This window comes from Diceros bicornis, chromosome 21, assembly GCF_020826845.1.
Source record: "Diceros bicornis minor isolate mBicDic1 chromosome 21, mDicBic1.mat.cur, whole genome shotgun sequence".
NCBI classification, from domain to species: Eukaryota; Metazoa; Chordata; class Mammalia; order Perissodactyla; family Rhinocerotidae; genus Diceros; species Diceros bicornis.
In genome coordinates, this window is record NC_080760.1 from 53,790,587 (window position 1) to 53,816,150 (window position 25,564).

The following is a 25,564-nucleotide window of genomic DNA, read 5'->3' on the forward strand; positions in this document are numbered from 1 at the left end:
CCTTCAGATAGGCCCCGCCCCTCCAGGCCCCATCCCCGCGAAGTGCCGCTCAGGCCCGCTCAGGCCCCGCCCCTCCCGTCAGTCCCTCCAGGCCCCGCCCCGCCCCGGCCCCGCCCCGCCCCGGCCCCGCCCCACGGACGGCGCTCTCCGCGGACCCGCCAGCTGTGGACGCGCGGGCGCGGGGTGGGCAAGCGCGGCCGAGGGGCCCGAGCGGGTGCGCCCGGCGGGGTGCGGCCGTGGAGCAGCCATGGCGGAGGCCGCGCCGCAGCGCCTGGCGCTGCCCTCGGGGCTGCTGGAGCTGTGCGCGCTGCTAGGGGCCCCCCGGGACAGCTTCCGCGGCCCCGAGCAGGTGAGGGCCCCGCGGGGAAACTGAGGCGGGCGCAGGCCGGGCGGAGGTTGGTGGCGGCGGCGATCGGAGAGCGGGGTCAGGACCCGGCGCACCCCGAGTCGGCGCCCCGTGCCCGGCGGGCCCCTCGACCCCCGGCCTGGGCGTCCGGGCCCCGCCACCCCGTGCCCACGGAAGCCCAGGGGCGGGGACCCCCAGCGTCTGCCGGCGGGAGGCGGTGCGCCGAGGTCCGGCCCGGCCCGGCTTCCTCCAGCCTGCGGTGCCAGACAGCAGCTGTTCTCCCGGAGGTGGAGGAGTCGCCAGTGGCCGCCACCTGGGGCTACTTCCCCTGCCCCCTCCTGGGTGGGGACCCGCGGGAGCCCTGCGGCGGCTGTTGTGTTCAGGAGCGCTCGCGCCCGTCGGCCCCTCTGTCTTCAGGACGCGCACCTGGGCAAGGCGAAGGCGGGGTGGGCGAGACTAACGCGGACTCTGCGCCTGGACTTCCACGGCCTCGAGGACCCAATCCTTGCCCGTCACCGATTAAATGATTTCATTCATGACACAAGGACTCACTGTCTCCTAGGTGGCGGGTTCTGTTCTAGGCACAGTTTAATGAGATTTTAAGCTTTAGACTTAGGACGGCCTTTACATGTTCTTCATTTAGCCATCTGGATGAAACCTAGCTGCTTTTCTCACTTACAGTAAAACCCCTGCTTCTGCCCCCTCCCTTTCTTGGTCTCGCGCCCTAGCAGCCAAAGTGACAAAGTCAAAGTGACAAAGTCATGTCCCTTTCTCCAGGAAAGCAGCAGCTTTGGAAATTCTCCTTCTTGTTTCTTTTCTGTGCTCTCACTTTTTCTTACTTCTGGAACCCTGGCTTTCTTCGAATCGGTCTGTGGCCCTCTTCTCTTGGCCCAGCGTGTCCGTGACTGTATGTGTCATTTTCCTCTGGTTAGTGGTGATGCCCAGTGTGTGCAGAGATTCCCCGACTCTACCGCCCAGTTATTTGGGCAGGTCCTTTCATCTCATTCCAGATGACAGCAATGAAAGGCAGAGAAAGGCGTTTGAGTATTTAAGGCTCCAGGGTGGAAAGGAGGGCACCAAGAGAAGCTGAATGTTGCTGAAATTAACCAGACAAATGTCTGTTAATGTCTGGGTGGTCTCTACTACTTCGCTTTAGTACAAAGTCGGTTTCAATGATTTCTGCATTTCCCTCCCTCTTTCTTACTCCCTGAACCCCCATAATCAGTGTCCCCTTTTGATCTCTGTCTCCTCTGACCCTCGTGGATTGAGTTGTCTCCCTGCCTCTAATTTGCCAATGGCATTTCCTCCTTTTTCTTCAAATAGGAAATGACCTGGTTTCGGTTGTGGTCTTCTCCACAGTTAGGCATCTCTGCTTCTTGGATGATTACAACATGTCTATTAGTTGCCTGGATGTGAGACATGTCTTTTGAGAGCAGGATGAATCAACTGGAATATTTACAGTGGTACTTTCCTGAACTAAACAGGCTGCAGCATTTTCCCATCTGGCAGTTCACTACTCTGCATTTTAACTTTTACCCTCTTTATTCTATACTCTGATTCTGTTAGGGGTTTGGCAGAGGGTGGAGAGAAAAACAGTTGAAGGAGCAGGAATAAAGGGAGTGTTAGGTGATGGATTACACTTCCTTGAGTGATGCTACTTTTAAGAACTACATTAATGTTATAATTAATCAAACATGTGATTGTATTTAGTTAGTTTTATTTTTATAGCAGTTCTATTTTAAATGTCCAAGGCTTTTTTATAACTTTTAATTTTACTTTTTAAAATCACCATTTCTCTCTGGTTCAGGCATTTGTATTTGGTGACGTGAAAAAGAGGCCCAGAGGTATGAGAAATATCCAACTTAATGTTAGGATAGTATAGTGTCCTAACTTTTTGTTTTGTTTCTTAGATGGAGTGGTGTTTGTTTGATGAGATAGTGACAATTTGAGAATACAGTTCAATCCCCATGTGAGTTACTGTATTTAGTTGCATTTCCCTCCACTCCTTGGTCGCTATGGAGACCAGGCATGCAGTGTGAAGGGATCCATCCCAAATCCATCACAGAGTGGTGGAAAAGTGCTTGGAGCACTTTTCGTAGTCTAGGTCACTAGCATAAATCTTGTGTGTGAAGACACATTTTTATGGTTTTTAGTGGAGAGCGTCCTGGCTTTCAATGTCTAGAGCAGCACTGTCCAAGAGAACTTTCTGGATGGTGACAACCAGTGTTGTTTATCTCTGCTGTCCAATACAGTAGCCACTGGCCACATATAGCTACTGGGTACTAATGCCACTGAGGAACTGGGTTGTAAATTTCATTTAATTATAATTCATTTAAATTTAAATAGCCACCTGTGGCTACTGGTGACTGTGTTGGACAGCGCAGTTCTAGAGGGTTAAAAAATCTATTAATTTCTGTTCTATTTCACAAATGATGACCAATCCTATAGTGAAGATCAGTGCCACTGACATAATCTAACAGAAATAAATCTATGACTCAAATGAATTAGGGTGTTGTGGTTTTTACATTTTAATTAGCTTTTTTTTGGACTAAAATGATGGTTATTGGGTAGGGGTTAGTAAGTCAGTGTCTGGGAGAGAAGAGCAGGAGATAACTGTTGCAAGAGTCTGGTCTTACCCTGTGGGTGAGGGGCAGTTGCACCAGGGATAAGAAAGTAACATTCTGGGCTCTGGGACTGTGCTTTGAGGATTTATTCTAATTAAAGAGTTGGACATGTGCAAATATGTACCAGTGAGACTATTCATTGCTGTCGTTGCTCAGGTTGTTCAGTGTGATGAAGACTTGAGAAGAGCCCAGCTGACCCTCAGTGGGGGATTGGGCAAATGCGTTACAGAATTGTCACAGGGTGACACTGTATAGCTGTGAACAGGGAAGTCAGCCACACCTTATGGTTAAATGGAAAAAAAAAAAGCTAATGGAATCGTTTAAATAGGATGACTGTATTTATGAAAAAAATATATTTTATACATAAAAAATGGGAAGAATGTATCCCATGCTCTGCAAAGTGTGTTACCTCTGAGTCATGGAATTAAGGGGAGGCCTTCCCTTCCAATTGTTATTTCTTTTATTATTTTTATGTTGTGGTTATTTTTCTTTTTTAATGAGACTATGTTACTTAGCCAATCAGAAAAGACAGCAAGGATATACGTTTTGAGAAAAAAACAGATGGGTAATGAACTGCTGAATGCCAAGGTGGCTAAATTTGGCCACATCATTTTAAGTGACTAAAGATGAATAGAGGGAATGAGGGTGAGTTTATTGGCTTTAACGATGAGCAATATTCAGTCCAGACTGAGCATGCCTCTAAGGGATCACCGAGTGCCAAGTATGGGTGGATGAATCACATCCACTAAGAGCCATCTGTGTGCTAAATGTGGGGATACAGACGGGAAAGGAGTACAGTCCTTGCCTCACCCACCACACAAACCTGAAGGTGATGTAGTACCACAGCCCAGGGCAGCCGTGCTCTAGGAGGTGATTGGAAAGGGGAGGTGGGAGCCTGGAAGGAGATGCTCTAGGAGGTGATGAGGGAGGGGAGTGGAGGCTGGAAGGAGATGCTCTAGGAGGTGATGAGGGAGGGGAGTGGAGGATGGAAGGAGGTCCCTCTAGGAGGTGATGAGGGAGGGGAGTGGGGGCTGGAAGGAGATGCTCTAGGGGGTGATGAGGGAGGGGAGTCGGAGCTGGAAGGAGATGCTCTAGGAGGTGATGAGGGAGGGGAGTGGGGGCTGAAAGGAGGTGCTCTGGGAGGTGATGAGGGAGGGGAGTGGGGGCTGGAAGGAGGTGCTCTGGGAGGTGATGAGGGAGGGGAGTGAGGGCTGGAAGGAGGTGCTCTGGGAGGTGATGAGGGAGGGGAGTGGGGGCTGGAAGGAGGTGCTTGGGAGGTGATGAGGGAGGGGAGTGGGGGCTGGAAGGAGGTGCTCTGGGAGGTGATGAGGGAGGGGAGTGGGGGCTGGAAGGAGATGCTCTAGGAGGTGATGAGGGAGGGGAGTGGGGGCTGGAAGGAGATGCTCTAGGAGGTGATGAGGGAGAGGAGTGGGGGCTGGAAGGAGGTGCTCTAGGAGGTGATGAGGGAGGGGAGTGGGGGCTGGAAGGAGATGCTCTAGGAGGTGATGAGGGAGGGGAGTTGGGGCTGGAAGGAGGTGCTCTAGGAGGTGATGAGGGAGGGGAGTTGGGGCTGGAAGGAGGAGCTCTAGTTGGTGATGAGGGAGAGGAGTAAGGGCTGGAAGGAGGAGCTCTAGGAGGTGATGCAGGAGGGGAGTGGGGGCTGGAAGGAGATGCTCTAGGAGGTGATGAGGGAGGGGAGTGAGGGCTGGAAGGAGGTGCTCTAGGAGGTGATGAGGGAGAGGAGTGAGGGCTGGAAGGAGATGCTCTAGGAGGTGATGAGGGAGGGGAGTGGGGGCTGGAAGGAGATGCTCTAGGAGGTGATGAGGGAGGGGAGTGAGGGCTGGAAGGAGATGCTCTAGGAGGTGATGAGGGAGGGGAGTGAGGGCTGGAAGGAGATGCTCTAGGAAGTGATGAGGGAGGGGAGTGAGGGCTGGAAGGAGATGCTCTAGGAGGTGATGAGGGAGAGGAGTGAGGGCTGGAAGGAGGAGCTCTAGGAGGTGATGAGGGAGGGCAGTGGGGGCTGGAAGGAGATGCTCTAGGAGGTGATGAGGGAGAGGAGTTGGGGCTGGAAGGAGATGCTCTAGGAGGTGATGAGGGAGGGGAGTGAGGGCTGGAAGGAGATGCTCTAGGAAGTGATGAGGGAGGGGAGTGAGGGCTGGAAGGAGATGCTCTAGGAGGTGATGAGGGAGAGGAGTGAGGGCTGGAAGGAGGAGCTCTAGGAGGTGATGAGGGAGGGGAGTGAGGCTGGAAGGAGATGCTCTAGGGGGTGATGAGGGAGGGGAGTGGATGCTGGAAGTAGGAGCTCTGGGAGTTGATGAAGGAGAGGAGTGGGGGCTGGAAGGAGGAGCTCTAGGAGGTGATGAGGGAGAGGAGTGGGGGCTGCTAGGAGATGCTCTAGGAGGTGATGAGGGAGGGGCGTGGGGGCTGGAAGGAGATGCTCTAGGAGGTGATGAGGGAGGGCAGTGGGGGCTGGAAGGAGATGCTCTAGGAGGTGATGAGGGAGAGGAGTTGGGGCTGGAAGGAGATGCTCTAGGAGGTGATGAGGGAGGGGAGTGAGGGCTGGAAGGAGATGCTCTAGGAAGTGATGAGGGAGGGGAGTGAGGGCTGGAAGGAGATGCTCTAGGAGGTGATGAGGGAGAGGAGTGAGGGCTGGAAGGAGGAGCTCTAGGAGGTGATGAGGGAGGGCAGTGGGGGCTGGAAGGAGATGCTCTAGGAGGTGATGAGGGAGGGGAGTAGAGGCTGGAAGGAGATGCTCTAGGAGGTGGTGAGGGAGGGGAGTGGGGCTGCTAGGAGATGCTCTAGGAGGTGGTGAGGGAGGGGAGTGGGGGCTGCTAGGAGATGCTCTAGGAGGTGATGAGGGAGGGGAGTAGAGGCTGGAAGGAGGAGCTCTAGGAGGTGATGAGGGAGGGGAGTAGAGGCTGGAGGGAAGTGTTCTAGGAGATGATGAGCCAGGGGCATGAAGGCCTGGAACAGTCCTGTTGTCCTGGCTGCAGAGTGAGGAAAGTCCCCCTCCAGTGAGGGTGAAGCTGAGAGGGTCCCTGGTGAGGAGATGGAGCAGGGAGCGGGCTGGACACGCGTCAGGCAGAGCGGAGAGCAGGGGAAAGCACGGCATCGTGACAAAGTCACGTGTGTCTGGAAAATGACTGAGGGGTTCAGTCGTGTGCAGCTTTGGGGCCACCCGGGCCTCAGAAGCAAGCTGGGCTGCTGCTCGGGTGCATAACCATCCGGGTTGTCGGCCTGTCCTGTGACACGTGCACACGTGTGACACACACACAGTGTATATAGTAATAATGGCGATGTAGAGCAACACACCCCTGGTGGAGGGACAGAGGTGGGTCTGAGGGGCTGGTTTGGGCCCATGGAAGGGCCTGGACTCCTGGGGCAAGAGGCCAATGCGAAGTGTCAGCAGCCACTGCCTGTTGGAGCAGGTGGGTGACTAGTCATGTGTGCTCTTTAGACAGGGATGCCCCCCTTTGGGAGAGTGGACATGGATGCAGGTGGGGAGACCTGGGCCAGGGGGAGGGGGCAGTGTCATTCTTCTCACGGCAGAGACGTTGAGGGATTAGTTCCCGCTGAATCTGGACTGTGAGCCGCGGGGTGTGCAGGTGCTGGGTGTGCAAATGTGGTGCATATGGGCAGCAGCAGGGCTTTCTGAGGCCCGTGGCCTGGAGGTGTGCGTTTGCAGATGGGGACTGAGGAGGCAGGGGCCCACGGCGCCAGAGTCCCAGCCCCAAAGACCCGAGTGGTGTCGTCTTCATCGCGAGGGGCATGTAGGTGGAAGATCAGGTTTTGGGGAAACCAGTATGAGCTCAATTTTGCAAACTAAGTTTGAAGAGACCCACCTGAGTATGGCGGGAGGCAGCTGGTTTAGTGGGGGACCGGAAAGAGGTCTGAGCTGGGAGTAGGACTCTGGGAACTGTCCCCATGCATGGACGGAACCGCCTGAGTGTTGCGATTGCCGGGCAGGCCAGGTGCATGGAGAGAGACTGGGGCCAAGGACTCAGCACTGGGAGGTCACAGCCAGGAAGAAGGGGTCCACAGGGAGCCATGCAGGAGCAGTCAAGACGGAGATAAAAGAGCAGAAGGGAGGGGCTGGCGAGGTTTCGGGGGGAAATGTGGCCTGTCAGCTCGCGGCTGGGGAGGTTTCAGGGAAAGGGGCCCGTCAGCTCTCTGAGTGTTGCCTGGAGCAGACTCATTTGCTCCTCTCTCATTTATCTCAAGAGTTGTGTCACAGTGGGTGACCTATCGCTCAGTCTTTATGTAATGAAGAAACAGATGAGCTTATTTTCATAGTTAATTAGGTCCGAACTGCTGGATTTTGATACGAAAGTTTTAGACAGGGTTTCATAGAACTGAAGAAATGTGTTCCTTTCATGCATGACACACAAAAGGTTTTTAACTTATACAATAATCTGGATTTCCCATGCTTGGTCTTGGTTTCTTCTGGTATTTCCAGTGTATTTGCTGACTGAAAATGCTGTCATTGTATGAGTCCTTTTTGTGTCAGAATCCCCTTGTTGGTATCACTGATTCTGACTGAAATGTTGATGTCGGCTGTTCCTTTTCTGCCGGTCAGGGTCACATTTCTCCTGGCAACAATGATGTCCTTCCTGATGCCCTTTCTAAGGCTCCTCAAAGACCCTCCATTGGCCACTCCCCACCCCGGCTGCCTTTGCCCTTCCACATCTTTTATACCCAGAGAATCCTGCTGTAGACTTTTCTGTCTTGATCTAGCCTGGCACCTGAACCACTTGCTTCTCTCTCACAGACTGCATTTCATGTACCTTCTTTGAAAGACCTGAAGTCAATCTGGTAGCAACATGTGGGTAGTCCTGACTCTGTAGTAAGACAGAAAAGACAGGGAAGGAGGAGCCCAAGTTCTTTATATTATTTTGGGGAAGAATGAAAAGACAAAAGGTTAAAAAAAAATCTTGTACCAAGTTAAAGTTTAAAAGAATTCGAGCTAAATGACCCCCTTTATAGATGGACCATTTGGTCGACGGAGGAAGGAAGTGTCTCTTCACTCTGTATCCATCAGTGCGTTTTCCTCTCTCTTCTCTCCATCTTCCCAGATCAGTGGTGACAGAGCTAATGTGCATCATGGCCCAGCTGGAGCGGAGGGCACAGTGTTGGGAAACTTGTTTGTATAGGATTTACAATATACAGAGCCCTCACCACACTTGCCCTCCCCACCACCTGTGTCACGGGACGTGGGGGCTTCCTGGGGACCCAAGGGGGCTGTGTCCATCTCCTGTATTCCTTGCACTCACCCCTTGAAAGGGAGGCTCAGAGGGCTCGAGTAATTTGCTGCTGTAGTTCGAGACAGAGCCGGGATTTGAACTCAGGTCTGTCCATCCTGGTACCTACGGGGCTCTGAACTGCAGGGCTTTGTGCCGAGGGGGCCGGTTGTTGCTCTCCGTGTTAACAGCTGAAGAACCAGGCTCAGGGAGGTTATGTGACTTGCCTGAAAGATGGGCAAGTTGTTCCTAAAAGTGACTTCCGAGGCGCTCCTTACTGCCTGAGCCGCTGGTGGGAGAAGCCATCACACGACAATGCAAAACACGTGTTGTGTCTGTGGGTCTGCAGGGGAGACAAAGAAAACGAAGCGTAGATACTTGGATGGAAGGCAGAACAGAGCAAGAGCCGACACCCTTGCGGTAACACTTATTTCTGCCTGTTTTAGGTTGCCCAGCAGAAGGGAGTCAGAAGGCTTCCGTCTCTCGATCCGGAGGTGCTGTCCGTTTTTGTGCCTCCTTTTGTCAGTAGGGAGGACAGTCAGATGGCTGGTGCCAACTGCACGCTTCTAAGCAAAACCAGAAGGCGCTCCCTCAGAAAGAAGAGAGAGAAGCCCAAACCAGAACCCAGAGGCCTGCCAGGTGGCCCTAGAGAACCGGATTCTGAGGACGTTAGTATCCCCAACGGCGTGGACCTGCTCGCCCTGCCTCAGCTGTGTTTCCCAGGTATCCTGAGCCCGCGGACGGAGCGTGGCGGCCCGTGCTTTCTAGCCACACCAATGATCTGTTTCTAGAAATCAGCTCACTCAAGAAAGTGGGACTAGGGGCAGAGCTGGGGACTCCTCACTGTGTCTTGTGTCATATCTCAGGATTGAGTTTTCTTAATCTTGGGAGTTTCAAAGCTAAAAGGAAGCTTAGATCAGTTAGTGCAGTCCTCATTTTTTGGAAAACTGAGTCCCAGAGGAGAGGCTACACGGTTTGTATGTGGTGCTTTCAAAGGATTTTCAGCTTTGATGTAAAGTCTAGTCTTAAAGAGGCCTGGCAGGTGGGTTAACACTATGTCCACTTAGCCTGTGGTGGTTCCACCCCGGTATGCTCCCGTCTGCCCCCCCGCCTCGTTTTCTGGGTCCCTAGGACACAGGCTTGCGTTTTTCCCCCAAACTGGCCAGTTCCTGGGAACAGCAGGCGTGTGTTTCTGGGCTTCGTTTTTTTGCTGGTCTTGGAGAAATGTTAAAGTGGCTGGTGTCGAAAACTCAGACTAAGGACTTGACGTAATTACCTGTCTGATAGGTTCCATCATGAAATTGATGCTGTTTGCTGGTCTCAGGGATTATAAACCAGGATGGGCTGGGACACCCCCTTCCCCTGTGTGCCCAGGAGACAGCCATTGCCTCATGACACCCTGAGGGGTTTATCTGGTTGTCCCCGTGTTCCTTCACACATTCTTCAGAGCACAGAGGGCTGGCAAAGGAATTGCTGTCCTAGGGGGAGGGGGATGCAGCGATTGAGGGAGGTGGAGCTGGGCATGATCTGTTCTCGTGCAAGTTGGCTCCCGGATAGCCCAGGCCTTAAGGTGGATGCTGCGTGGCCGTCATGAGGTTTCCTTCTTTTTCCATCCACAGGGGGCGTGTGCGTGGCCTCTGAACCGAAGGAGGATTGTGTACACTTTCTGGTGCTGACTGATGTCTGTGGGAACAGGACCTACGGCGTGGTTGCCCAGTACTACCGACCCCTGCATGTACGTGACCCCCGTGACTGCCCTCTGGAGTTGGGTTTAGATATTTTTAAATTGTGATCAAATACACGTAACAGTCACCATTTTAACCATTTTCAAGTGAAAGATTCAGTGGCATTTAGTGCATTCACAACGTTGTATAGCCACCCATTACTGTCTAGTTCCAAAACATGTCCATCACCCCAAAAGGAAACCCCGTCCGGTCAGCAGTCACTCTCCAGTGCCCTGCCACCAGTCATCCCCTTTCTGCTTCTATGGATTTGCCTATTCCGGCCATTTCATGTGAGTGGAATCATACAAGGTGTGTCCGTTTGTGTCTGGCTTCTTTCACTCAGTATAATGTTGTCAGAGTTCATCCATGTTGGAGCTTGTGTCAGTGCTTCATTCCTTTTTATGGCAGAGTAATATTCCACAGTGTGTATAAACCACGTTCTGTTTATGCATTCCTCAGCTGATGGACATTCAGATTGTTTCCACCTCTTGCGTATGAAAGGTGCCTGGGTTTAGGTTTTGAGGGCACAATCCAGTCATGACACATTTGGGGAGTGTTTTCTGGGCAGGGCTGCTGTGTGTGAACCAGCTGGCCCTAGAGGAGCTTGTAGGGGAAATGAGGGACCTGAAGGTGCAGAGTGATCAGCTGCCTACTTCCAAAGGGTTTCCAGAAGCAAAAGGTGACCCGGTGGACTTGGTTTTCATGCCCTGGTGCTTCATCGAGGGAAGTCAGTGACTCCTACACGGCAGAGGGAAGCGGCTGCCTGGATTATTCTCTCCCCTCTGCCCTCAGAGGCTGGGGCAGTTATTTTTAGTTTTTGGTAAAAGTCTCCTTACATACATTACTCTAAGTGTGGGGAGGCATGAGATGTAACCAGATGGATTCTGCCCCTCTTGCTTGTGGAGTAGGAGGGGCTCGCCCAAATGCCCCTAGGAATGTGCAGGAGCACAGCTCGCTGCTCTGCACTCTGAATGCACAGAGTTCTGCCTGGGTTGTCTTCCACGACGTGCTGAGAGCAGCACAGGGAGGTCCACTGCGCAGCCATACGTGCAGGCTGTTGTCTCTGGGACAGTGGTGACACTGGGGGGCCAGAGTCGGGAGGTGACATGTCACTGTTGCTTTTTCTCTAGGATGAGTACTGTTTCTACAACGGCAAAGCACGCTGGGAGTCGTCCAGGCTGTCCGTGGGTGCAGCTGGCTGCTTCGTGCCGTTCGCGGTGTGCGTGGTCTCCAGGTTCCCCTATTACAACGCCCTCAAGGACTGCCTGTCCTGGTGAGCCGCCCCCGTGCTCCCCCCTGACTGTAACGCCTCCGCCTAAAACTGATGAGCATTCGCGGGTTCAGGTTTGGCCACAGGAGCTCTTGTGAAAACCCAGATTCTTCTGGAAAGGATAACATATGGGAACGGTATGACAGAAAAAGGAAGATAAAGCCAAACTAGTGGAAGTAAAATTAGTACAGAGGATTTCATTTTTGTTTTTCTAAAGAGACATATATTAGGAAAAACTTCTTCTGGCTGTCTGAGAAAATCAGGAGGCTGCTATTAGTTCTGATGAGCTTTATTAACATTTTAAAAATGACCTCTTTTGGGTAGAGTCTGTAATTGTCTTAATGCTGATATTGAGTAGAAAGCCTGAGGATGTAGAGAATTTTTGAAAAATCAGGAGAGCATTGCTTTGAACCTGATCGACTCCCGTTGCCAGGGGATGTGAATGTCACGTGTGGAGGCCCCAGTGCAGCCTTGATTCCATCCCACTGGGCATGCAGGCACTGTGGCACCACTGTCTTTTGATTCTCCCTAAGTTATATTCTTAGAATTTGTTGTTGTTTGATTGCAGACTGAGAAAAATGCGGTTGACAAGGGTTCTTTTTATGTTATACTACTGAAGAACAATCCATGGCAATCTCCTCTGAGTTTCTCGTCAAGGACAGTCATTTCAGACTGACGCCTTGATCAGAGGGATGAGCAGATCGACATGTTGCCCGAGTAGGAATCCTTACTGTTCAAACTAACGACCTTCGTGATTCAAATTCCAGCATGTTAATGTTTTATTTTTTAAAACAAGGCTGGTCTTTGGACATAGCCTGCGTTTGACTGCCATAGACATAAAATATCCCGTAGAACAGAGAGCTGACTTTGTTTTATTCAACGAGTAAATTGAGTGAATAAATAGTGAATTGAGCGTATGCGCGTTTATTCAGCTTATGTCTGCCAGGGCACAGAAAGCAATAGGATATAAATTAGGACGTGATGCCATTGTATGTATTAACTGAGAATCTTCAGTACTTGAAGGTAAACAGCTTTTTAAACTAATCTTCAGTTTCCTCCTCTGTAGAATGGGGTGGTTATTCCCACCTTTTATTAAATGAAGCGAATGGGTGAGGCCAAACAGCCTGAGGCAGCGCCTCGCCCGCCCTCCCAGCTTTGTGACCCGTGTTTACTCAGCAGTCGACCTTCTGTAGTGTGATTGGTGACAGACGTCTTCCTGCTAGAGTTTAATGCAAACTCCTGCTAGAGTTTAATGCAAACGTGTATTTGACTTGAAAAGGGTGTTCATTGTTCGTGTTTCTCGAGTTTTCTCTGTCTCTTTTAGTGGTCATTGCTAAATGATCAGAACTAGAAAATATAGCTAGAGAAGAACAAGTGACAGAAATTCCAAAGGCAGTATATAAACATGACTTTATATATTTTTTAAAATCTGTTTTTCTGCTATAGTGATACTGTGTAAACCATGCCTCCATGTGGACAAAATTTGGGAGAAAATGAATTGAGTTGTGTTTGGGGAATGAGATTATGGGCAGTTTTTGTTCTTTGAAACTTCACCTTAATGCTTTTATATATTTAGAATAAATACAAATATGGAGGAATATTGAATTATCTCCAAATCCTGACACTGGCTCCGTGAATAATTAAGTGTTATTTAAAGTTAAAACATCGGCGCGTTGGTTGCCAGGCATGTCGAAGCATGCATCTCGTGCTGTGGTGGGGGTGTCGTCAGGGGAGGAGGAAAGGCGGGGTGTCCTGAGGCAGCCTCTGTGACAGCTTGATCAGGTGGGACCCCACTGGGCCTTCTCTGGGTTCCACGGCCACCTCTGGGCTGGCATAGTGGTGCGTCCTCCCTCATGTGGTTCCCTAGCTGGGCTCATCCTCCCTCCCATCAGGACCCCCTCCTGAGGGCTGAGCTGCTTCTCTTTGACCTCCAGGGTCACTGGCCCCGGGGCCAGCCCAGGGCCTGCCACGTAGCAAATCGTCAGAAGTTATTTGTCGAGTGAATGAATACAGCGAATGAGTGAACAAATGAGTTTGTCTATTACAACACACATTAGACTATCCGTCTTTGTAATTTTTAGGAAACCAACATCCTCAGAGATTATCCATTTTATGCATGTGTCCACATTAATGTATACTTTCACATTTAAAGTTCTAAAAGACATAAAATAAAACCCACCCATTTTGAGTATACAGCTGGCTGTTTTGCCAAATGTGAACACCCAGGTAACCACCACCGCAATTAAGACATAGAACATTTTCATCACCTCCAAAAGTTGACGCCCCTTTATGGTCAATTCTGTCCCTCTGCCCCCAGGCAGCCACTTACCTATTGTATTTGTAAATCATAGACTTCACAAGTCAGAATGCATTTTGGAAACAAACTTTCTCAACCACTTTCCTTGGAGATGTTTATTCCTTACTGAAGTGTGACACACACACAGAAAAATGCACACGTTCCAGTGACTTTTTACAAACTGAACGACACTCATGTAACCAGCACCCAGATCAAGAAACAGAACACGGCCAGCGTCCGCCCTCCCAAGCCCCCAAACTCTCTTCGTGCCCCCTTCCAGGCGCTTCCACCACCTAGGGAAGCTACGCTCCTGTAGTGTAATACCTACGTTGTTCCCTGTTTATGAAGAGTCCTAGAATTGCTGATGCGGACCCTGACAGAGAGCTCAGCTGTGATTGGAAATGCTAAGGATGAAAATGGGTTCTCGTATTTGTGATTTTGATTCTTATTTTTTTTATTTCAGTTTATTGACTCATCTGAAGCTCTGTAAAGATTTTGAAGTTGACAACCACATAAAAGATTTTGCTGCAAAACTATCTTTAATACCAAGCCCACCGCCCGGACCTCTCCATTTGGTAATTGAATCTGGAATTATCTTATGTTTTTCCTTTGCAAATAGTAAAAATAATATGATAAAGATGGTTAAAATGTTTCAAATGATTTCTTTAGTTCTAGCTGTGTTTAAATTATGCTTCTTCAATTCCTTACAGAAGCATTTTATACCCTATTGCTAAAGATCAAAAAATTAGAAGTAAATTAGAAATTTATTTTTTAGGGCCGGCCCCGTGGCTTAGCGGTTAAGTGCGCGTGCTCCGCTACTGGCGGCCCGGGTTCGGATCCCGGGCACGCACCGCTGCACCGCTTCTCCGGCCATGCTGAGGCCGTGTCCCACATACAGCAGCTGGAAGGATGTGCAACTATGACACACAACTATCTACTGGGGCTTTGGGGAAAAAAAAAAAAAAGGAGAAGGATTGACAATAGACGTTAGCTCAGAGCCGGTCTTCCTCAGCAAAAAGAGGAGGATTAGCATGGATGTTAGCTCAGGGCTGATCTTCCTCACAAAAAAAACAAAAAAAAAAAAATTATTTTCTAAAAATTTAGAAATAAAATTTTGTTTTAAAGTCAAATATTTACGCTTGAGTTTTGCTCAGTGGCTCATGATAAATAGATATTGAGCTAGTAATAGGAATCTTTAGTAGTTAACATGTTACTTCATTACTTGCTGTGCAGAAAACACTAAAATTTACTTAAATTACAAATTTCACTTTTGTTTGTCTAGAATATTGAGTATTTAATTTGTTAATGTTTTCTCCTGTCAGATGTGATTAATGAAAAGTAACTGGTTTTATTTTGTTTGTTATTCACAGTAGCACCGTGTTATTTAATTAATAGACAAGCATTTCCCAAACTAGGTTCCATGGAACACTAGTTCTGAGATGTTATTGGCTATTTCATGACACAAGGGTTTCAGTGTGTGGGGAAGTAGGAGAAAGGCAGACCACATTCCTCTTTTGTTGAGTAACACATTAGACAGCCAAGCTATGTGATGAAACCAGTTCGACTCAGCGTTTTCCAAGCTAATTTAACCATAAGGTGCTTCCTTTTTTAAAAACAGACACCTCTTAAATAAACATCTTGAAAGGTATAGTAAATGTCAAGTCAATTTCACCCTGATAGTCCCTTCTGGAAGATTATACATATAAATCTTGGTTTTCTACATTTTGATTATTATTGACAGTTGAAAAATTCATTTTATTTATCAGGAGACATGTGGTGATGAACTTCAAATGTGTATATTTAATATTACCCTAAACCCAGCAGTCTGCTGGGGGAAAATCCCGCCAGTGCATTCCAGAGACAGAGCAGCTGCCTGTCTACCTTGGTTCCACTCCCAGAAACCTGGGAGGGAACATTGATTGGGTACTTGTTTTGTGCAAGGCACTCATCTTGATTGTGTGGATAATTGGTATTTTTTTGTTGTGCAGTGAAATCATCAAAGTTTATGTTCTTGTTCTGTAAACTCAACAAGTAGTCATTGAGGACCTGCTTCAGCAGTGAGCAAAACTCTGAGTTGAGAACAGTTTTAGGGTTAACTGTAGTTTCCTGTGTTCTACCTTTGAACATATGGAATGTATACACAGTACCGATTTTCTGTACCGTAGACTCTTGGATTAATTAATATTTGGTCCCTCCATTTCTTCCAACCCCAGTGAGAAGGTTACTGGGCGTTGTTTGTGACACCTCTTCATCCACTCATTCACTCTGTCACCCCTGACCAGCCAGCCTCCAACCTTTCTTTCCAGTTTGCCCACTTCTACTGCCACCACCCTATCCTGGGCCTCTAGCTTCTCCCACCTACACAACTTGAGGAACCACTGGTCTGTCCACTTCCATTCTGGACCTTCGTCCAGTTTATCCTTTGCACAGTGGCTGGAGAGATCATTAAAATCTGTAAATTGGACCCCACGGTGGTTTCTCTCTGTGTGCCTGCACCAGTCCTGCATCCCTGGCCCCTGTGTCGCTGTCCAGCTCTGTCTTAGGTCACTCACCCCTTTTCTCACTGTTCCCCAGCTACACTGGACTTCCATCAGTCCCTCGAAGGTGCTGCCACAGGGCTCTTGCACCAGCTGTTCCCGGAAGTACCACTCTCTCCACTTTCTCATGGCCAGTTCCTGCTCATCTCTCAGGTCATGGCTCAGATGTCAGTTCTGAGCTGTCTCCCACCCCATCTCTCTCACGGTACCCAGCTTTCTTCCTGCAGAGCTCAGCACAGTCTGCAATTAGGGCTTGTGTGCGTGTGTTTTTTATTTAATGTCTGTCTTCCGCATCTGACTCTGAGCTGCATGAGGACAGAGGCCACGTTCAGAACTGCGTGTCCAGGGCTTACTGCCATGCCCGGCACTAGCTGCTCCACAGATCACTGTTGAGTGAATGAATAAAGAATGAACTGTGTTTCAGTATTAGCCAGTAGTGTTCCTTAAATCGGATCTGCATCTTGGGTCTCATGCATTAGTCTGAATGAGCTGAGTTAGTTTGGGTCAAGCTTGTCACTGTGATCCTCCATTAACAACTCTAATTAGCTACTGGGTCCAAGTTGATACAATGGTCATCATCTGTTTCAGGGAATGTCATATAATAGTGGCTGTTCATTCTTTTGAAGAAATCTGAGAGGTCAATTTAGGCCAATTTCATTTGATATAGGAGCCAATTCAGCAGTATCTTCCAGAATCCACTGCAAACTAATGTCACTTTAGAGGCTGTCATAGATAGCAGTCCTGGGCTGCAGTTCTTGTGTTTTGAATGGTGTGTGTGTGTGCTGGGCTGCAGTTTCCGTTACTTCTGGGCAGGGTTGTCTCTGATCTGTGCTGACAGGAGAAGGTAGGAGGCCCAAGCCCAGGAGTGGGGAGGTGAGGAGGACCCAGCCTAGTCCCCATCCCGGTTCAGCACTCTTGCAAAGTGCTGGAGCACCAGCCCGAGCAGAGCAAATACGTTAGGAGCACCCCACGTCCCTCGGCCCGCTCTGCTTTTTCTCTGCCCACTAGTGGGTCTGATTTTACTTGCTTTTCAAGTCCTGGGCACAATTGCGTGTGCACAATGAAACATGTATCTTTTTCCTCTTACTCTACCTGAGTCACTTTCTGTGTTGCTTTGTACGTGAAACCTATTATTTTTCTGGGGCTCCAATCAAGTTGAAATTTGGAAAGTATTTACCTAAAATCTCTCTCCCTCCTCAGTTTCTTCATCTGTAAAGTGGGTAGAATAACAGACGCCCCCCCCACCCCCGAGCGTGTGAGTCTTCCATGCTGTAAAATCGCTGTCACTGCACCTGAGAGGTCCCAGGGGCTGAACAACGTCCCTGATAGAATGACCAGCGCGTGCATCTGGTTTTTATGTTTAATTGAGTGGCTGGTTGACACATTCATCTTTTGAAATGTTGAGGAGAATTTTTCATATAAATTTTACAATTATTAATAATACATCACAACTTGGAGTATTTAACACTGCTTTATTTTATTTTGTTTTAAGTAAAAAGGAGATTATTGGTCACATAAGTCAATCTGCTATGTTTGTGTGTGTGTGTGTGTGTGTGTGTGTGAGGAAGGTTGGCCCTGAGCTAACACTTGTTGCCAATCCTCCTCTTCTTTTTGCTGAGGAAGATTAACGCTAAGCTAACATCCATGCCCATCTTCCTCTATTTTATATGTGGGATGCTGCCATACATGGCTTGATGAGCAGTGCGTAGGTCTGCGCCCAGGATTTGAACCTGCTAACCCCTCGGGCGCCGAAGTGGAGTGTGCGAACTTAACCACTACGGCAGCAGGCCGGCCCCTGCTGTGTGTTAATGTGTCTTGCTTCTGTAGACAAACTGGGAGCAAGAAAGCAAAGAGGCCCCAAGTGTTGTTATGGTGCACGGGCAAATGTCCTGGCTATCAGACATTACAGTCCTTTCTTGTTTTCAGGGTTTTTTGTTCGTTTTTTTTTTTTTTTTTTTGCATGAAATATACTTAGAATAGTGGCTAAGGTGACTGTAAGAAAGTATGAATAATGAATATTTTATTCTGTGGCCTTTTTTCTCGACCACATACTCTGCTTCTCTCGATTTCCCTCCTCCCACGTTTTCCCTTGAGGAAGCCTCTCCAGTGTCAGTGCTGACTATTCTTTCCTTTCTGTTTCTCCAGTGCTTTTCTTGTACTCAGAGCGTTCCCTCTGCTCATTTAAAGGGGTCTCAGGGGCGGGGCAGGCCTCCTGTGTGGCTCACACCTTGGGGTGTGAACTTGCCGTGCCCGGCTCCATCTCCCCGGGCAGTCTGTGGGCCTCTAAGTGGAGGGGACCAAATCTTCCTCCTTCCTGTCCACGCCGACCTTTCACATGATAGGCATTCTGTGAACGTAGAGCTGGAATTGAAGTCTTATTTTAAAATAATAATATTTTGAAAAATAAAGTGTCTTAAAATTTTTTTGAAGTATATGTCTTTAAGGAGCCTTGACTATTAAGTTGAAAATACTAAGAGAATACATAATATGTAGTAACTCAGAATAATGTGTAATAGCTAAGAATAATTTAGACATGTTTGATTTAGAATTTGTGCTAACTGGGACAGATATCTGAGTGGCAGTTTATCTTTGTTTTGTCAATGAACAGTTTGCTAATTAATGAAAGAGTTTAAAGGAAGTTTGGCTGAAAAAGGCATTAAGTACCCAGTTTATGTATGAACGGTTATCATAGTTCTGTATCTCTCTAGACTGTTTTGTTATTCTGTGACGTAGAAGGTGACAGCGTGAGTCTTCAAAAATGTTTCCTAACTCAGATGCTTTCTGCACCGAAATAGTGAATTTTAGTGCATTTCAGCCTCTGCTGGGAGCAGCTCTCCGAACTAATTATGGAAATTTGTCGTCACAGATATTTAACATGAAACCACTACAGATTGTGTTCCCCTCACGAGCGGACCCCGAAAGCCTAGTCATCGACCTGGACCTTCACCTGCCCTTGCTGTGCTTCAGACCTGAGAAGGTGCTGCAGGTATGTGTCCTTGCAAACCTGAGCGCGTCTGTGCTAATCGGCTTCATGGGGCGTTAAAACTGCAGTTGTATCAGAGCTGATTAAGTACAAGTGTGTTCCACAGCGCACAGCACCAGTGTACTTGAAATTTTTTTTTTTTTTGCTTAAAACCAACGTTCACTACAGTGCACGCTGTTTGCAAATAGCATTTTTGCGGGGTCAGAGTGGCTTTTGTTTTGACAAATGGAGCAGGAAACCAGGGTAAACTACACTCCATCCGGTTTTGTTGGGCGGCGTGTTTACGGTGTTTGAAGTTGACTGTGCCCGGTTGGGAGCGTGACACGGTATTGTCGGTTCCCCCAGATCCTGACCTGCCTTCTCACGGAGCAGCGGATCGTGTTCTTCTCCTCCAACTGGGCTCTGCTGACGCTTGTCGCCGAGTGCTTCTTGGCCTACCTCCACCCCCTGCAGTGGCAGCACACGTTCGTGCCCATCCTGTCGGGCCAGATGCTGGATTTTGTCATGGCTCCCACATCCTTTCTCATGGGCTGCCACCTCAACCACTTTGCAGAAGTCAGCAAGGTTAGGTGTCGACCATTTGATTGATCGATTGATTGAAATATGTTTCCCTGGTATGTTTATTTTCCCACTGTACTCGTTTTCTACTGCCGTGTAAGACATTCCCAGAAACTTAGTGGCTTGAAACAACACTCGTTTATTATCTCAGTAAATCAAAATGTTGGCCAGGCTCGGGGCAAGAATCCACTTTCACGCTCATTTAGGTTTTAGAATCTAATTCCCTATGGCTGTAGATGTGAGGTCCCTGTTTCCTTACTGGCTGCTAGCTGGGCTCTGCTCTCTGCTCCTAGAGGCTGCCCACATTTTTTCTCACGTGGCCAGAGGTGGCACGTTGAATCACCCTTGTGCTTCAAATCTCTCTGGCTTCCTCTTCTGCCACTAGCCAGAGAAAGTTCTCTGCTTTTAAGGGCTCATGTGGTTACGTTAGACCTACCTGGATGATCTCCCTCTTTTAAGAGCAACTGTGCCATGTGACACAACATAATCATGGGGGTGACACCTCATCTCGTTCACAGAGTCCAGGGACTAGGGGGTGTGGAATCTTGGGAGGCTGTTTTTAGATTTCTGCTACCATTCTCACTTTTTGATATGACTATTTTGTTTTTTTAATTTATTTTTTTGAGGTCACATTGGTTTATAACATTATGTAACTTTCAGGTATACATCATTGTTTTGACTAGTATAGACTGCATCGTGGTCACCACCAAAAGTCCACTTGCCATCCATCACTATACACTATGCCTCTTTACCCCTTTCACCCTCCCCCACCCCCTTCCCCTCTGGTAACCACCAATCTGTTCTCTGTATCTGTGTGTTTGTTTATCTTCCACATGAGTGAAGTCATACAATAATTGTCTTTCTCCATCTGACTTACTTTTCTTAGCATAAAATCCTCAAGGCCCATCCATGTTGTCACAAATGGCACCATTTTGTCTTTCTTTATGGCTGAGTAGTATTCCATTGTGTATATACCACATCTTCTGTATCCATTCATCTGTTGATGGGCACTTAGGTTGCTTCCAAGTCTTGGCTATTGTGAATAATGCCGCAATGAACATAAGGGTGCATGTATCTTTTCAAAGTAGTGTTTTCACATTCTTTGGAGAGGATGTGGAGAAAAAGGAACCCTCATACACTGCTGGTGGGCATGTAAATTGGTGCAGCCACTATGGAAAACAGTATGGAGATTTCTCAAAAAATTAAAAATAGAAATACCACATGATCCAGCTACTCCACTTCTGGGTATTTGTCGATCATTTGATTTAGAACAATAAAATTCTTGTGAGTCCATTGTGATGACTAATGGGAAGTTGCTTTGAAAGTGCCCTGAAGTGAGGGCCAGGCACACTGGGCCACAGAGAGATCGCGATCACTTCCGTCATTAAGCTCTTGTGCTGCGGGCGCCACACACTCATGGTGTGCTGTCTCATTTGTCCTTGCACCATCCCCCTGCGGACCTCGGGGCGTGTTCAAGCCCACGGCGTTCTGAGTGTCTTATGTCACTCCTCAATCTACTGCACGGCAGCTCACGTGGCTCCTTGTGGATTTTTCAGTGAGGAGAGCGCAGGGTTAGAGTCGTCGGTACCCGATTTTATGTCTAAACTCTGCGGCTTACTAGTTCTGTGACCTTGAGTGAGTCACTTGCCTTTGCTAAGCCTCAGTTTCCTCGTCTGTGAAGTGGGGCAAGGACACGTCCTCAGGGGCAGGGTTCTGGCTCAGGAATAGCCCGCACCCCACCCAGCCCCCTGCACATGACTGGGGCTTGGTAGACGGTAGCCGCCATTGTTATTGCTCCATATTTTCCTTTTTTTGGTGAAGCTTCTGTTGTTCACTGATACCGTGGACCTAGAAAGTGCGCGTACATGCAGTGTGCGGCTCAGTGTCCGTGGGGTTCCTGGGCCTTACTGAATTCAGTGGCCGTTTGCTCGCTGCGTGGCTGACCTGTGACAGGGTGTTGAACTCTTTGGTGTCCCAGTCACACAAGGCCAGTGTGCATGCTGATCTCGTTGTTATGGTGGGGATCCAAGGAGTCAGTGCAACGGTGCCTGCATACAGCAGGTGCTCAGTCAGTGGTAGCTGTTTTTACTGTTGACTGGAGATGGCATACATTTGGCTGGTGAGCTAACATCATGAGTTTGTGATAAATACGGTGATGTTGCCAGTAGGCAGAATGGGTTTGGTTTTTAAAACAGCTTCACTCAGATACAATTTATATCCCACAAAGTTTGTCAGATTAAAATGTACAAGTCAGTGGCTTTTAGTAACTTTATAGAGTAGTGCCAACTAATTTTAGAACACATTTTCATCACCCCACAAAGAAACCCTGAGTGCATTAGCAGTCACCCTCGTTCTGCCCTACTGCAGCCCCTGGCAGCCGTTATCTACCTTCTGTCTCTATGGATTTGCCTGGTCCATATATGTGGATTTATGTAAATGGAGTCATCCAGTATATGGTCTTTTGTGTCTGGCTTCTTTCACTCAGCATAACATTTTCTGAGGTTCATCCATGTTGTAGTGTGTAGCAGGGCTTTATTTTTATGGATGAATTGGATGCCATTGTGTGACTATACCACGGTTTGTTTATCTGTTCTTCAGTTGATGGACTTTTGAGTTTTTTCTGCCTTTTGACTTTTACGAGTAATGTGCTGTGAACATTCACTTTCAAGTTTGTGTGTGGACATGTGTTTTCATTTACCTTGGGTAGTAGGTTCCTAGGAGTGGAATGGCTGGGTCAGATGGTAACTCTATGTTTAACCACTTGAGGAACGGCCAGACTGTTTTCTGTGGTTGCTGCACCATTTACATTCCCACTCACCTCGTAGGAGAGTTTCGGTCTCGCCACCTCCTTGCCAGCACTTGTTGTTATCTATCTTTTTGATGCTAGCCATCCTGGTGGGTGTCAAGTGGGATCTTATTGTGGTTTCGATGTGCAGTTCCCCGGTGACTGATGATGTTGAGCACCTTTTCGTGTGCTTAGTGGCAGTTGGTACAGGGTAGGTTTTCATTTAACTGTTTATTTTGAAAATTTGTAAGTGGGCACAAAAACAGAGAGAGGAGTAGAATGGATGCCGTGTACGCCTCTGGCTTCAGCAGTCGTCTGGTGTGGCCCCGCTGCCCTGTTTTTCCCTGGAGCGTTTTAGAGCAAATCTGGGAAGGCAGTAGGCGCTGTGCCGGGCCAAGGGCCCCTCCTGGGGAGGAGCCGGGTGTCTCTGTGTTCTTGCCAAAGCGAGTGACTCACCAGAGGACAAACACACTTTGGGAAAAGGCCATTCAGACCTTCATGGAAGGAAGGGAAAAACGTCACTCAGTCCGCCTTGCAAAGGAGAAAAAAAGAGGCCATGCTCTGAGGTTTAAAGTTATGTTTCTTTTTTTAGTCATTAGGGAAAAAGCATCTTCTTTCAGACCCTGAACGGAAACATTTTGGCGTGTTTACTCAACAATTCCAGTCAGCAGTCATGGAGGAACGCCTTTTAGTGATTTACCTATTCTGGAAGATTTCGGGTCTTCCCTGAAAGTGCTTTGGGGTTTGGATGTTGTTGTCGGCGATGCTGGGGGCTCGGAAGCGCTCCTGTAGCTCATCCGCACCATGACATGCAGATGTGCGGCATTAGTGCTTGCAGAGGGGGAGGCTGTTCACCCGCCGGGTTGGTGCTCTGTACGTTTGCCCTGAAGACTGGTCTGTGCAGAGTTCATGTGAGGTCAGAGCCGGTGTGAGAGCTGGGGAGTGGGGACCTTCTGAGAGACTCGCCGTCACCTCCTGGGGACTGCTGAATTGCAGAGCTCTAATGCACGCGTGACTCATTATTTGTGTATTTTGCTGCAGATAAGACTTTCCAAGTAAGCCATATACATATTTCAAAAATTCTAAGTGTGTGTGGTCACCGAGCCCAGGACTCCACCCACACTCTGGTTCTGGGTGGCAGAGGGTGGGCTGGCTGGGCAGCTAAACCAACACATTGGGTGTTGAACGTCAGTGTTGCTCTCATTGGTTCTGGAATGTTCTCTCCAGGCTCCTTGAAGTAGTACAAGCAGTGTTTGTTTGTACAAGGGTAGGTGAGAGCCTGAAACATGTATTGGAATCTTCGCTCAAAGACAGAGGCACATTGAATTAAATTTAGCTCGTTGACATAACTCCTGGTATATACCGCTTTTTTTGGTAGAGGTAATATAAGGCCCTGTGTACACATTAAATAGGGTAATTTAATTAATGATGACATGTAGTGAATGCAAAATGTGTGTTTTTGTTTTCAAAGATGTATGCAGATTCAGAATCTTACGTGAATCTTTACAACTTATTTTATAGGAGGCTGATGGTTTAATTCTGATAAACATCGATAACGGGAGCATCACCTACTCTAGTGACGAGGACATTGACGTCCCCGACATCCCTCTCCTGGCGGCGCAGACGTTTATTCAGAGGTAAAGCTGGGAATAGTGTGTATTTGAAAACATCTCTGTTCAGGTTCCGTGCTTGTCAATTCTGAGTATCTTTTCCAATCTTATATTATTGATAGATGTTTTATATATTTATAGTTTGGAAATTATTTATGAATATTTTAAAATAAAAGTCATTTGTCTTTATTCCGATCTTGCCTAAATAGTCATTGTGGCCCTCCAGAGTCAGGTGACAGTTCACGTCCCTCGGGAAACCTCGCTGACCCTCTCTCCTGTGCCCCAGGGTCCTGTGTCTGTGGTCTTGGAGGTTCCCTCTTGTTCATTTTTCATTCATTCGTTCACTCGCTCACTCATTCCCTCCCTCGATATGTATCCAGTCCCCATTATAGGCCTCACGTTGGCAGGGCATGTGTACTGTTGAGCAAAACAGACGTGGCCCTGTCCTGTGGCACTGTTTCATAGCTGTTGATGGTTTTTTCCGTCTCTACTACTAAACGTCATTGGCCTAGATCAGGCATCAGCAAACTTCTTCTAAAAAGGGCCAGATCATAAATATTTTAGGCTTTGCAGGCCCTGCGGCCTCTGTTGTGGTGGGGAGAGGCTTGGCGGGGCCTCTCTCAGCTGTGCTTCTTCTGGGGAGAGTGGATGGGGTGTGATTACTAATTATACCAGGACGAAGGTGCGTCCTGGGGCATCCGGCCATCCTGGGGGGACACACAGGACAGGATGGGGCGGACGCTGGTGGAGCAATGCTGGGGCTCCCTTGGGTTGTTCTGCAGAGCATTTGTTTTTCCTTTGGAATCTAATAAAATGGTAGTGGGAGAGATCCTGCTGTTAGTCCTCGAACCCTGCAGGATGGACTGAGTCAGACCTCGCATGAGACTCAATGAGTGACAGGTGCTGGTGGAGGGGACAGGGAGTCAGCGTAGCAGCTGCTCTGTGGCTTCTTTGCAGGTCGCCTGGCTGTGCTGTGTCTGGGGGAAGCCTGGGATGCAGTTTATGTGAAATCAGTGCTGACTGGTTTCCCCTTTATTTTGTCTGTTTGTTGGGAGGTCAGATGAGGGACGAGCTGGAGCCTGGGAGGAATGGTTTGTGTCTTGGCCTCCTCAACTCGGCTTTTCTCATTTCTTATCTGTGTATTAGTCAGCTCGATCTGCGGTAACAAATACTACTCAAGCAACAGACATTTATTGTCTCCTAGTCCTGGAGGCTGGAAGTCTGAGATCAAGGTGTGGGCAGAGCTGGTTCCTCTTGAGGCCTCTCTCCTTGGCGTGTAGACGGCCGTCTCCTCCCTGTGTCCTCACGTGGTCGTCTCTCTGTGTGTCTGTGTCCTGAACTCCTCTTATAAGGACACCAGTCAGATTGGATCAGGGCCTCCCCAGTGACCTCATTTACCTTAATCACCTCTTTAAAGGCCCTCTCTCCTAATACAGTCACATACTGAGGAACTGGGGGTTAGGACTCTAACATATAAGTTTTGGGGGGCACAATTCAGCCCATAACACTTGGTATCAATTATTCCTTCTACCTGGATGGTTTCTGCAAAATATATGGGAGTGCCACCTTTATCGTTGTTCCTTCCATCTTAAAA

General features: G+C 48.5%; 1 protein-coding gene across 1 annotated transcript in view; it reads left to right on the plus strand.

Moving 5' to 3' along the window:
- Positions 1 to 210: 210 nt before the first annotated feature.
- DENND3 (DENN domain containing 3) overlaps positions 211 to 25,564 on the plus strand; it is a 63,216-nt gene continuing 37,862 nt past the window's right edge. The window contains exons 1-8 of the mRNA XM_058565001.1: positions 211 to 349; positions 8,654 to 8,930; positions 9,827 to 9,942; positions 11,062 to 11,204; positions 13,961 to 14,072; positions 18,901 to 19,020; positions 19,363 to 19,581; positions 23,882 to 23,997. Coding sequence (XP_058420984.1) covers positions 248 to 349; positions 8,654 to 8,930; positions 9,827 to 9,942; positions 11,062 to 11,204; positions 13,961 to 14,072; positions 18,901 to 19,020; positions 19,363 to 19,581; positions 23,882 to 23,997 — 1,205 coding nt within the window. The 5' untranslated portion in view covers positions 211 to 247. The remainder of the gene's footprint in view (positions 350 to 8,653; positions 8,931 to 9,826; positions 9,943 to 11,061; positions 11,205 to 13,960; positions 14,073 to 18,900; positions 19,021 to 19,362; positions 19,582 to 23,881; positions 23,998 to 25,564) is intronic.